The sequence below is a fragment of the Scyliorhinus torazame genome, chromosome 5 (genome assembly GCF_047496885.1).
Source record: "Scyliorhinus torazame isolate Kashiwa2021f chromosome 5, sScyTor2.1, whole genome shotgun sequence".
Classification (NCBI taxonomy): Eukaryota; Metazoa; Chordata; class Chondrichthyes; order Carcharhiniformes; family Scyliorhinidae; genus Scyliorhinus; species Scyliorhinus torazame.
Window position 1 is genome coordinate 135,274,711 of NC_092711.1, and position 13,700 is coordinate 135,288,410.

The following is a 13,700-nucleotide window of genomic DNA, read 5'->3' on the forward strand; positions in this document are numbered from 1 at the left end:
AATGTTCGCCAGCTTCCACAAGTTACTAAAGCCCCGTCTTGTGTAACATCCTCCTTATGTAACACCTTTATTGAATATAAACTAAAAGGCCAAATATACTACATCTACTCTTTCCCCCTTATCTACCTTTGACAAACTCTCAGAATTGTCACTTGATGCCACCCAGCCTCCTCCCCCGCCCAACCTCAGCATCGAGGTGTCCCTTTTCACCGCAATATTGAAGGTGACCGTTGCGGTTTTAATAAATCAGGGGTTTTCTCTCCCCCCACCCCACCCCACATTGACCCCAGAACAACTTTGGGGAGCGGGGAGTCACCTGTGAGCATTCCAAGTGATCTAACACTGACATTTATTCCGGGAATATCAACCTCAGTGCGCGCGAGGCTTTCAGAAGGCTCTTGGGGAAAAGGTTCCACACGAAAGGCTTTTGGCTGGACTCAAATTTGCCGCCCTCGTGGTGGGCGAGGTCAGGAGTTGAGACCGAATGGGAAACTTGACGGGAGGCTGGCCAACTGTGAGAGGCGTCGCAGTCAGACAGTGGGAGAGGACGAGGTTTATTATTGCTGTTCTTCCACTGAAATCAGCATCGGTTTGCACCTGGGGCCTGGGTGTGGGGGTGCCCCGGTAGGGGAGGAAGAGATTGGTCACTGCAGATTTGCATACAGGATGCCGAATGCAAAACAACCCCAGGGAGAGAGCGAGGGGGTCTGGGGCGACTTTAAAAACCCGGGTGGCAGGCAGGGCAGTGACAGAGCAGAGATTGAAGGACCTCACACCATGGAACCTGCTCGCCTCCTGTTCGTGTTGATCGTGCAGTTCGCCAGTAAGTGGGATGTTTCCCTCCGACAGGGTCCGGGAGTCAGCGGGAAAGACTTAGCCTTTCTGCTGTTTAATTTTAATCAATTTTCAATTAATTTCAGGGACAGGGAGGGCGTTGCGGGCTGGGCGTGGGGTCCACAGCGAGTCGCTCTCCATCATTGAGACTGTTTCCCTTTTAATTTATTTAAAGGGGGCCGGTGTGTGTGGGGTCCGGATCGCGTCGCTCTCCTTCACTGACAGCTGTCTCATTATTTTTCCAGGCGTCTGGGCCGATCCTCGCGTCACTCAAGACCCACTCACGGGACCGGTCGCCTTGGGAGAGACGGTTAAACTGAAATGCAACCTCCACGGTGCCAGTGCCGGCACCTATGGCATAAGCTGGGTACGTCAGGCACCGGGCAAGACACCCCAGGGTGTTCTCTATTATGCTACTGACAGAAAGATCTACCGAGCCCCGGGGATCACGGACCGATTCACGCCCTCGGCCCAGGACTCCAGTTTCACCTACTACCTGACCGTCGGTAATGTGGAGGCCGCAGACGGGGCTGTCTATTACTGTATGATTTGGATAAGCAACGTAGGACACACAGTGATACACGCCATGACAAAAACCTCCTCCGAGACCTCAAGCCCCTCCTTCGCACTGCGGAACCTGTACCACCCCCTTTCCCTCCTTGGACCTCTGGGACCCTCGGAAGGTCTCCCCACGCCCGCCCCGCGTTGATTGGAGGAGCACGCCCTCCTGCAGCCGTATCGCGCCTTTTCGACGAGAACGTTCCCTCGGGCACTCATCGGTGAAAGGGGATTGGACAACGAGCCACATGGGGAGCTATCAGGGGGAGAGGCCATGGGGGCTGAATGGCCTCTCTCTGCAACGGAACTTCCCACCGTTCTAAATGCTACGTCGTGGAAGTCATGGAATTCCTACAGTGCATTGAACCCGGGTCCCCGGTGCTGTGAGGCAGCAGTGCTAACCACTATGCAGCTGTGCTGCCCATGAGGTAGGTTCAAAGTGTCTTTTTTAAAATACATTTAGAGTACCCAATTCATTTTTTTCCAATTAAGGGGCAATTTAACGTGGCCAATCCACCTACCCTGCACATCTTTGGGTTGTGGGGGCGAAACCCACGCAGACACGGGGAGAATGTGCAAACTCCACACGGACAGTGACCCAGGGCCGGGATTCGAACCTGGGACCTCGGCGCCGTGAGGCAACAATGCTAACCACTGCGCCACCGTGCTGTCCCCAAGAAGTGTCATTAAGGGGGTAGGGAGGTGGAGAGAGGTTTCAGGGAGGGAATTGAGAGTTTTGGGAGGCGGGGTGTGGGGGTGGGGGTGGGGGGGTGGGGTGCGAACTCAGAGGGTCGTTGGAGGAGATGGCAGAGATTGGGAGGGTTTGGGAAGGGGGAGGCCACGGAAGGATTTGACGCTGAGGTGGAGAACTTTAAAATGGAGGTGTAGCGCTGCAGTCTCACGGCGCCGAGGTCCCAGGTTCGATCCCGGCTCGGGGTCACTGTCCGTGTAGAGTTTGCACATTCTCCCCGTGTTTGCGTGGGTTTCGCCCCCACAACCCAAAGATGTGCAGGCTAGGTGGATTGGCCACGCTAAATTGCCCCATAATTGGAAAAAATAATTGGGTACTCGAAATTTATAAAAAATAAATAAATAAAATAAAATGGAGGTGTTGCCGGAACCGGGATCCGGTTCACTGTGGCTGGGTCAAAGGTCGTGGAACACCCTCTCCCTAACGGTACAATGGGCGTTCCCTACACCACACACGGAATGCAGAGAGTTCAAGATGGTGGCTCACCCACCACCCACTCAGGGGGCAATTGGAGATGGGGGCCGGGGACAGGGGCTCGAGGCGAAATGGGTGCTGGATTTTTGAATGAGCTGAAGTTTGCAGGGGGCGGGAAGGTGGGAGGAGGCCGGGCTGGGAGTGCGTTGGAATGGACAGCGATCGGTCATTCAAGTAGAAAGCAGGAAGTGGGGGGGGGGGGGGGGGGGGGACCGGGGCCTTGAGGAGTCAGAGGTGGGGAAATGAGCGAGGCCTTTGCCTCTGCAGTGCCAGTTGGACCCCAGATTTCTCTCCGTTGCGATGTCTCACCTCCAGCTTCCGTTGGTTTCCCCCGCGCAGGGCCAGATCCTAATCTCTCTCTGTTCACTGACCCCCTCTCTCTCTCGCTCTCTCTAAGGCTCAAACCCTACCGCCTCGAAGGACAGCAGACACATGGGGAACTCCACCACCTGCAAGTTCCCCTCCGAGCCCCACACTCACCATCCTGACTGGGAAATATATCGGCCGTTCCTTCACTGTCGCCGGGTCACAATCCTGGACCTCCCTCCCTGACAGCACTGTGGGTGTTACCCACACCACACAGGGACTGCAGCCGGTTCGAGAAGGCGGCTCACCCACCACCTCCTCAAGGGGCAATTAGGGACGGGCAATAAATACTGGGCCCGGCCAGCGACGCCTGCATCCCCCGTGAAGGAAGATCTAAATGAAAGGGCTGAGGTTTTTGTACGGTGCTCCCCTTGCGACAAATCGCTGTGGGTTTTACACCGGCAATGGAACACCACTGGACGTTAAAAGTAAGTGACCTGCTTTCAATGCTTACTTCTTCAAATCGGCAACACGTGCAAACGGTATAACTCTTGCTTGCTGTTGCTTTTTTAACTGTTTCCGACCCCCGTCCTCGTCGGGAATGGTTAAGATGTGGGACTTGCAGCACGGTGGCGCAGTGGTTAGCTCAGCTGCCTCATGGCGCCGAGGTCCCAGGTTCGATCCCGGCTCTGGGTCACTGTCCGTGTGGAGTTTGCACATTCTCCCCGTGTCTGCGTGGGTCTCACCCCCACAACCCAAAGATGTGGGCAGCACGGTAGCATTGTGTTTAGCACAATTGCTTCACAGCTCCAGGGTCCCAGGTTCGATTTCCGGCTTGGGTCACTGTCTGTGCGGAGTCTGCACATCCTCCCCGTGTCTGCGTGGGTTTCCTCCGGGTGCTCCGGTTTCCTCCCACAGTCCAAAGAATGTGCAGGTTAGGTGGATTGTCCAATGCTAAATTGCCCTTAGTGTCCAAAATTGCCCTTAGTGTTAGGTGGGGTTGCTGGGTTATGGGGATCGGGTGGAGGTGTTGACCTTGGGTAGGGTGCTCTTTGCAAGAGCCGGTGCAGACTCGATGGGCCGAATGGCCTCCTTCTGCACTGTAAATTCTATGATTCTATAATTCTATGATGTGCAGGGTAGGTGGATTGAACATGTTAATTGCCCCTTCATTGGACAAAATGATTGGGTACTCAAAATTTATGGAAAGAAAAAGGATGCGGGATGGGTGTCGAGGGGGGGCTAGGTCACATTCTGCTGGCGACAGCGGTGGGGGAGGGGCGCCGAAAGGCGTAAACCGAAGTGGAACAGGATGCGCATCCCTATAGCCAGCAAAGACACGGAGGCTTCTTAAAAAATTGTGAAGCGCCATGAGGCGGGAAGTGGGGATGGGGGGGGGTTGGGGATCCAGAGGACAAGAGGGCACTCCCCCAGTACTGACCCTCTGACAGTGCAGCTCTCCCTCAGTACTGACCCTCTGACAGTGCGGCACTCCCTCAGTACTGACCCTCTGACAGAGCGGCACTCCCTCAGTACTGACCCTCTGACAGTGCAGCTCTCCCCCAGTACTGACCCTCTGACAGTGCGGCACTCCCTCAGTACTGACCCTCTGACAGTGCGGCACTCCCTCAGTACTGACCCTCTGACAGTGCAGCATTCCCCCAGTACTGACCCTCTGACAGTGCAGCTCTCCCTCAGTACTGACCCTCTGACAGTGCAGCTCTCCCCCAGTACTGACCCTCTGACAGTGCAGCTCTCCCTCAGTACTGACCCTCTGACAGTGCAGCTCTCCCTCAGTACTGACCCTCTGACAGTGCGGCACTCCCTCAGTACTGACCCTCTGACAGTGCGGCACTCCCTCAGTACTGACCCTCTGACAGTGCGGCACTCCCTCAGTACTGACCCTCTGACAGTGCAGCACTCCCTCAGCGCTGACCCTCTGACAGTGCGGCACTCCCTCAGTACCGACCCTCTGACAGTGCGGCACTCCCTCAGTACTGACCCTCTGACAGTGCAGCACTGCCTCAGTACTGACCCTCTGACAGTGCAGCATTCCCTCAGTACTGACCCTCTGACAGTGCAGCACGCCCTCAGCACTGACCCTCTGACAGTGCAGCACTCCCTCAGTACTGACCCTCTGACAGTGCAGCACTCCCTCAGTACTGACCCTCTGACAGTGCAGCACTCCCTCAGTACTGACCCTCTGACAGTGCAGCACTCCCTCAGTACTGACCCTCTGACAGTGCGGCACTCCCTCAGTACTGACCCTCTGACAGTGCGGCACTCCCTCAGTACTGACCCTCCGACAGTGCGGCACTCCCTCAGTACTGACCCTCTGACAGTGCGGCACTCCCTCAGTACTGACCCTCTGACAGTGCAGCACTGCCTCAGTACTGACCCTCTGACAGTGCGGCACGCCCTCAGTACTGACCCTCTGACAGTGCGGCACTCCCTCAGTACTGACCCTCTGACAGTGCGGCACTCCCTCAGTACTGACCCTCTGACAGTACGGCACTCCCCCACTACTGACCCTCTGACAGTGCGGCACTCCCCCAGTACTGACTCTCTGACAGTGCTGCACTCCCTCAGTACTGACCCTCTGACAGTGCAGCACTCCCCCAGTACTGACCCTCTGACAGTGCGGCACTCCCTCAGTACTGACCCTCTGACAATGCGGCACTCCCTCAGTACTGACCCTCTGACAGTGCAGCACTCCCTCAGTACTGACCCTCTGACAGTGCAGCACTCCCTCAGTGCTGACCCTCTGACAGTGCAGCTCTCCCTCAGTACTGACCCTCTGACAGTGCAGCCCTCCCTCAGTACTGACCCTCTGACAGTGCGGCACTCCCCCAGTACTGACCCTCTGACAGTGCAGCACTCCCTCAGTACTGACCCTCTGACAGTGCAGCACTCCCTCAGTACTGACCCTCCGACAGTGCAGCACTCCCTCAGTACTGACCCTCTGACAGTGCAGCACTCCCTCAGTACTGACCCTCTGACAGTGCGGCACTCCCTCAGTACTGACCCTCTGACAGTGCAGCACTCCCTCAGTACTGACCCTCTGACAGTGCGGCACTCGCTCAGAACTGACCTTCCGACAGTGCAGCACTCCCTCAGTACTGACCCTCTGACAGTGCAGCACTCCGTCGGTACTGAGCCTCTGACAGTGCGGCACTCCCTCAGTACTGAGCCTCTGACAGTGCGGCACTCCCTCAGTACTGACCCTCTGACAGTGCAGCACTCTCTCAGTACTGACCCTCTGACAGTGCAGCACTCCCTCAGTACTGACCCTCTGACAGTGCAGCACTCTCTCAGTACTGACCCTCTGACAGTGCAGCACTCCCTCAGTACTGACCCTCTGACAGTGCAGCACTCCCTCAGTACTGAGCCTCTGACAGTGCGGCACTCCCTCAGTACTGAGCCTCTGACAGTGCGGCACTCCCTCAGTACTGACCCTCTGACAGTGCGGCACTCCCTCAGTACTGACCCTCTGACAGTGCGGCACTCCCTCAGTACTGACCCTCTGACAGTGCCGCACTCCCTCAGTACTGACCCTCCGACAGTGCAGCACTCCCTCAGTACTGACCCTCTGACAGTGCAGCACTGCCTCAGTACTGACCCTCTGACAGTGCAGCACTCCCTCAGTACTGACCCTCTGACAGTGCGGCACTCCCTCAGTACTGACCCTCTGACAGTGCTGCACTCCCTCAGTAATGACCCTCTGACAGTGCAGCACTCCCTCAGTACGGACCCTCTGACAGTGCAGCACTCCCTCAGTACTGACCCTCTGACAGTGCGGCGCTCCCTCAGTACTGACCCTCTGACAGTGCGGCACTCCCTCAGCACTGACCCTCTGACAGTGCGGCACTCCCTCAGTACTGACCCTCTGACAGTGCAGCACTCCCTCAGTACTGACCCTCTGACAGTGCAGCACTCCCTCAGTACTGACCCTCTGGCAGTGCAGCACTCCCTCAGTACTGACCCTCTGACAGCGCGGCACTCCCTCAGTACTGACCCTCTGACAGTGCAGCACTCCCTCAGCACTGACCCTCTGACAATGCGGCACTCCCTCAGTACTGACCCTCTGACAGTGCAGCACTCCCTTAGCACTGACCCTCTGACAATGCGGCACTCCCTCAGCACTGACCCTCTGACAATGCGGCACTCCCTCAGTACTGACCCTCTGATAGTGCAGCACTCCCTCAGCACTGACCCTCTGACAATGCGGCACTCCCACAGTACTGACAATCTGACAGTGCAGCACTCCCTCAGTACTGACCCTCTGACAGTGCAGCACTCCCTCAGCACTGACCCTCTGACAGTGCAGCACTCCCTCAGCACTGACCCTCTGACAGTGCAGCACTCCCACAGCACTGACCCTCTGACAGTGCAGCACTCCCTCAGTACTGACCCTCCGACAGTGCAGCACTCCCTCAGTACTGACCCTCCGACAGTGCATCACTCACTCAGTACTGACCCTCTGACAGTGCAGCACTCCCTCAGTACTGACCCTCTGACAGTACGGCACTCCCTCAGTACTGACCCTGTGACAGTGCGGCACTCCCTCAGTACTGACCGTCTGACAGCAGAGCAGTCCCTCAGTACTGACCCTCTGACAGTGCAGCACTCCCTCAGTACTGACCCTCCGACAGTGCAGCACTCCCTCAGTACTGACCCTCCAACAGTGCAGCACTCCCACAGTACTGAACATCTGACAGTACAGCACTCCCTCAGTCCTGACCCTCTGACAGTGCAGCACTCCCTCAGTACTGACCCTCTGACAGTGCAGCACTCCCTCAATACTGACCCTCCGACAGTGCAGCACTCCCTCAGTACTGACCCTCCGACAGTGCAGCACTGCCTCAGTACTGACCCTCTGACAGTGCAGCACTCCCTCAGCACTGACCCTCTGACAGTACGGCACTCCCTCAGTACTGACCCTCTGACAGTGCAGCATTCCCTCAGTACTGACACTCTGGCAGTGCGGCACTCCCTCAGTACTGACCCTCTGACAGTGCAGCACTCCCTCAGCACTGATCCTCTGACAGTACGGCACTCCCTCAGTACTGACCCTCTGACAGTGCAGCACTCCCTCAGCATTGACCCTCTGACAGTACGACACTCCCTCAGTACTGACCCTCTGACAGTGCAGCACTCCCTCAGCACTGACCCTCTGACAGTACGGCACTCCCTCAGTACTGACCCTCTGACAGTGCGGCACTCCCTCAGTACTGACCCTCTGGCAGTGCGGCGCTCCCTCAGAACTGACCCTCTGACAGTGCAGCACTCTCTCAGTACTGACCCGCTGACAGTGCGGCACTCCCTCAGTACTGAGCCTCTGACAGTGCGGCACTCCCTCAGTACTGACCCTCTGACAGTGCAGCACTCTCTCAGTACTGACCCTCTGACAGTGCAGCACTCCCTCAGTACTGACCCTCTGACAGTGCAGCACTCTCTCAGTACTGACCCTCTGACAGTGCAGCACTCCCTCAGTACTGACCCTCTGACAGTGCAGCACTCCCTCAGTACTGAGCCTCTGACAGTGCGGCACTCCCTCAGTACTGAGCCTCTGACAGTGCGGCACTCCCTCAGTACTGAGCCTCTGACAGTGCGGCACTCCCTCAGTACTGACCCTCTGACAGTGCGGCACTCCCTCAGTACTGACCCTCTGACAGTGCCGCACTCCCTCAGTACTGACCCTCCGACAGTGCAGCACTCCCTCAGTACTGACCCTCTGACAGTGCAGCACTGCCTCAGTACTGACCCTCTGACAGTGCAGCACTCCCTCAGTACTGACCCTCTGACAGTGCGGCACTCCCTCAGTACTGACCCTCTGACAGTGCTGCACTCCCTCAGTAATGACCCTCTGACAGTGCAGCACTCCCTCAGTACGGACCCTCTGACAGTGCAGCACTCCCTCAGTACTGACCCTCTGACAGTGCGGCGCTCCCTCAGTACTGACCCTCTGACAGTGCGGCACTCCCTCAGCACTGACCCTCTGACAGTGCGGCACTCCCTCAGTACTGACCCTCTGACAGTGCAGCACTCCCTCAGTACTGACCCTCTGACAGTGCAGCACTCCCTCAGTACTGACCCTCTGGCAGTGCAGCACTCCCTCAGTACTGACCCTCTGACAGCGCGGCACTCCCTCAGTACTGACCCTCTGACAGTGCAGCACTCCCTCAGCACTGACCCTCTGACAATGCGGCACTCCCTCAGTACTGACCCTCTGACAGTGCAGCACTCCCTTAGCACTGACCCTCTGACAATGCGGCACTCCCTCAGCACTGACCCTCTGACAATGCGGCACTCCCTCAGTACTGACCCTCTGATAGTGCAGCACTCCCTCAGCACTGACCCTCTGACAATGCGGCACTCCCACAGTACTGACAATCTGACAGTGCAGCACTCCCTCAGTACTGACCCTCTGACAGTGCAGCACTCCCTCAGCACTGACCCTCTGACAGTGCAGCACTCCCTCAGCACTGACCCTCTGACAGTGCAGCACTCCCACAGCACTGACCCTCTGACAGTGCAGCACTCCCTCAGTACTGACCCTCCGACAGTGCAGCACTCCCTCAGTACTGACCCTCCGACAGTGCATCACTCACTCAGTACTGACCCTCTGACAGTGCAGCACTCCCTCAGTACTGACCCTCTGACAGTACGGCACTCCCTCAGTACTGACCCTGTGACAGTGCGGCACTCCCTCAGTACTGACCGTCTGACAGCAGAGCAGTCCCTCAGTACTGACCCTCTGACAGTGCAGCACTCCCTCAGTACTGACCCTCTGACAGTGCAGCACTCCCTCAGTACTGACCCTCCGACAGTGCAGCACTCCCTCAGTACTGACCCTCCAACAGTGCAGCACTCCCACAGTACTGACCATCTGACAGTACAGCACTCCCTCAGTACTGACCCTCTGACAGTGCAGCACTCCCTCAGTACTGACCCTCTGACAGTGCAGCACTCCCTCAATACTGACCCTCCGACAGTGCAGCACTCCCTCAGTACTGACCCTCCGACAGTGCAGCACTGCCTCAGTACTGACCCTCTGACAGTGCAGCACTCCCTCAGCACTGACCCTCTGACAGTGCAGCACTCCCTCAGTACTGACCCTCTGACAGTGCGGCACTCCCTCAGTACTGACCCTCTGGCAGTGCGGCACTCCCTCAGCACTGACCCTCTGACAGTGCAGCACTCCCTCAGTGCTGACCCTCTGACAGTGCAGCACGCCCTCAGCACTGACCCTCTGACAGCGCAGCACTCCCTCAGTACTGACCCTCTGACAGTGCAGCACTCCCTCAGTACTGACCCTCTGACAGTGCAGTACTCCCTCAGTACTGACCCTCTGACAGTGCGGCACTCCCTCAGTACTGACCCTCTGACAGTGCAGTACTCCCTCAGTACTGACCCTCTGACAGTACAGCACTCCCTCAGTACTGACCCTCTGACAGTGCAGTACTCCCTCAGTACTGACCCTCTGACAGTACAGCACTCCCTCAGTACTGACTCTCTGACAGTGCAGTACTCCCTCAGTACTGACCCTCTGACAGTACAGCACTCCCTCAGTACTGACCCTCTGACAGCGCGGCACTCCCTCAGTTCTGACCCTCTGACTGTACGGCACTCCCTCAGTACTGACCCTCTGACAGTGCAGCCTTCCCACTGACTTGCTGCTACTGAATGTCTTGACGCCACAGTGCCCCTGGGTGGTGGAAATTGGAACAGCGTTGAAATTCAGCAAAGCCTCACATCCCCTCCCAGTGACCCGACTCCCCTGATCCTCCATCCACACCCCTGTGCCACGGCCACACTGGCCTCTGTGTGACCGCAGGAACCCCTCACCCACTATTAAATGCCTGAACGAGCCACACTCAGTTCAAGGGGAAATTAAGGATCGGCAACAAATACTGGGGCCCCACCAGTGATGTCTATGTCCCAGAAAAATAATTTAAAAGCCTGGGGCAGTACGGTAGCACGAGTGGATAGCACTGTGGCCTTACAGCGCCAGGGTCCCAGGTTCGATTCCCGGCTTGGGTCACTGTCTGTGCGGAGTCTGCACGTTCTCCCCGTGTCTGCGTGGGTTTCCTCCGGGTGCTCCGGTTTCCTTCCACAGCCCAAAGACGTGCAGGTTAGGTGGATTGGTCATGATAAATTGCCCTTAGTGACCAAAAAAGGTTAGGAGGGGCTATTGGGTTACGGGGATAGGGGGGGAAGTGAGGGCTTAAGTGGGTCGGTGCAGACTTGATGGGCCGAATGGCCTCCTTCTGCACTGTATGTCCTATCCTCCACCGCAAGCATTTCAACCCCTCCCCCTCCACATTACCCTATTTGCAATAGTTTATGGGATGTTGGCAGGTCACTGACTGGGATCGAGCACGATTGTAAATCGCTGAGGGCCTTTAAGAGTCAACCAGATTGTTGTGGCTCTGGAGTCACATGCAGGTCAGGACGGCAGATTTCCCCTTCCCTAAAGGGCATTAGTAAATTCTACCATCTGCCACGGTGGGATGCGAACCAGTGTCCCCCCCAGCATTACCGATTCTCCAGTGACACAGTGGTTAGCACCGCTGCCTCACAACGCCGGAGGCACAGGTTCGATTCCGGCCTTGGGTGAAACAAAACGAAATGAAAATGGCTTATCGTCACAGGTAGGCTTCAAATGAAGCCGCCACATTCCGGCGCCTGTCCGGGGGAGGCTGGTTCGGGAATTGAACCCGTGCTGCTGGCCTGCCTTAAAAGCCAGCGATTTAGCCCGCTGTGCTAAACCAGCCTCTCTGTCTGTGACTGCCTGGGTATGGTCTCTCCATGTCTGCTGTGTGGGTTTCCTCCCACAGTCCAAAGATGTGCAGGTTAGGTGGGGTTGGGGAGATCGGGGGACCTGCTAGGGTGCTCTTTCAGATTGTCAGTGTGGACTCAATGGACTACTTCTGCACTGTCGGGGCAACACCACTACTGCCTCCCTCCTTCCCCGACCCCCATCACACCTTCCTCCCCCTCCCCCCACTCAAACTACCCCTCCTGCTCCATTGTGCTCCCAACCGCGAGCTAAAATGCCACCCCCGCCCCCAATGAAACCACTCAACTCCTCAAGTTGACGGGACGGGCTACAAATGATCTGGGAAGGGATATTTAAGAAATCTAAAGGAGATGGGTTTTTTTTTGGATGTCACGGTTAACCTGCTGCTCAATTGATCTCTAACTGTCCCCCTTTCCCCCCCTCTAACAGGTAGTGCGGCTCTCCCGCCATCGGTCACCGTCTTCCCCCCCTCGGCGGAGGAACTGTCCCAGTCCAGCACGGCCACCCTCAGCTGCCTGGTGAGCGGCTTCAAGCCGGGGTTCGTGAACGTGGAGTGGAGCTCCAACGGCGCGGAGGTCAGCGCGGGAGCCAGCTGGAGCCCGGTCACCCTGGAGGCCGAAGGCACCCACCGCCTGGCCAGCTACCTGCGGCTGCCCGCCAGCGACTGGCAGGCGGGCCGGCGTTACGCCTGCCGGGTCCGGCACCAGGCGCAGGCCCAGCCCATCGAGAGGACCCTGAGCAGCACGACCTGCGACGCTTGACCTCCCCAACGTCTCTCTCTCTCTCTCTCTTTGGGTGAAGGGAGGTCACACCCCCTCCCCCTCTCCTCCTCCCCCCTCCCCCCACGCTTTGAGGAACGCCTCCTGGAACATTCCCCGATCGACGCTGAGAATCCCGGCTGGACCTGAGAAGGGAGGTGGCGGGGTTTGGCTGTTTTGGGCAGCTGCTGGTTTTGACCTCTGACCCTTGGTGGTCAAGTCGACCTTCGGATCTCGAGGGGCTCCAGCCCCTCGTTTGAGCGGCGTCTCCTCGTAATGTAACCCTCGAGAATCCGGGGGCACCTTGCCCACTGGATCCGCGTTGTCTCCCTCCCGAGGGTCAGTCTCTCCCTTCCGAAGGCGCAGTCCCCTCACAGGTGCAGAGGATTCTTCGAGTGCCAGAGATTGAAGGCCACTTGTGTCCCCCCCACCGCCGCCAGCCTGCGACGCTCTTGACAGACCGCGACTCATCTTCCCCGTTCGTCCGGGCTGCCTTCCCGAGGTGATGCTCCGAAATCTTGAGGAGAGCAGGCCACGGCGACGAGACCCTCTGCCTCTAACGTGGGCGGCTCCCAAACGCGACTGTTCCACCTCCCCCCCAATCACATCTTCAGGAGCTAACGATTTACTTCTCCACTGTAGGCGCTGTTGTTGCGTCGGCCAGCATTCTCGGAGTCTAATTTCCTCGGGTGCGTGTCCTGTAATCTGCCTTTGCTCGTGTCTTTTGTATGTTTTGTGAATAAAGAACTCGACTCCCAGCCTGTGACTCGACCAGACTTTCCTGCTGTAACAGGGGTGGAACCGTCCGGAGCACCGCGTCCAATTTGGGTTGGGGTGGGGAGCGGGGGCACGGATATAAGCCGCGGGCAACTTCCTTTGATTCAGCGACCCCATCATAGTCCTCCCCACTGTGTTGGGAGATCGCTTTCAAATGCAGCCCTTTGGAATTAAACTCTGGCAATGTGACTGTTCACATTGGGACTGAGCGTTGGGGCAGTGTCCAGCCCAGTATTTAATGCCCATCACCAATTGCCCCTCAAGAAAGCAGTGACGGCTGTAAGCCAGATTCTTGCATTGGAGGCCGTTCAGAGAAGTTTCACTAGGCTGATTCATGGAATGAAGGGGGGGTGGAGGGGGCGGGGGGTTAGTCGTATAAGGCGTCGCAGAAGTAGGCCCATTCGGCCCGTCAAGTCTGCTCCGCCCAATGAGATTGTGA

General features: G+C 57.5%; 1 protein-coding gene across 1 annotated transcript; it reads left to right on the forward strand.

Moving 5' to 3' along the window:
* The first annotated feature begins 753 nt into the window (after positions 1-753).
* LOC140419825 (immunoglobulin lambda-1 light chain-like) lies at positions 754-13,242 on the forward strand. The gene is made up of 4 exons (XM_072503851.1): positions 754-823; positions 1,080-1,397; positions 3,376-3,411; positions 12,156-13,242. Exons 1-4 carry the CDS (start codon positions 778-780, stop codon positions 12,485-12,487), a joined length of 732 nt encoding a protein of 243 aa, XP_072359952.1. The 5' UTR covers positions 754-777; the 3' UTR covers positions 12,488-13,242.
* Positions 13,243-13,700: the final 458 nt, after the last annotated feature.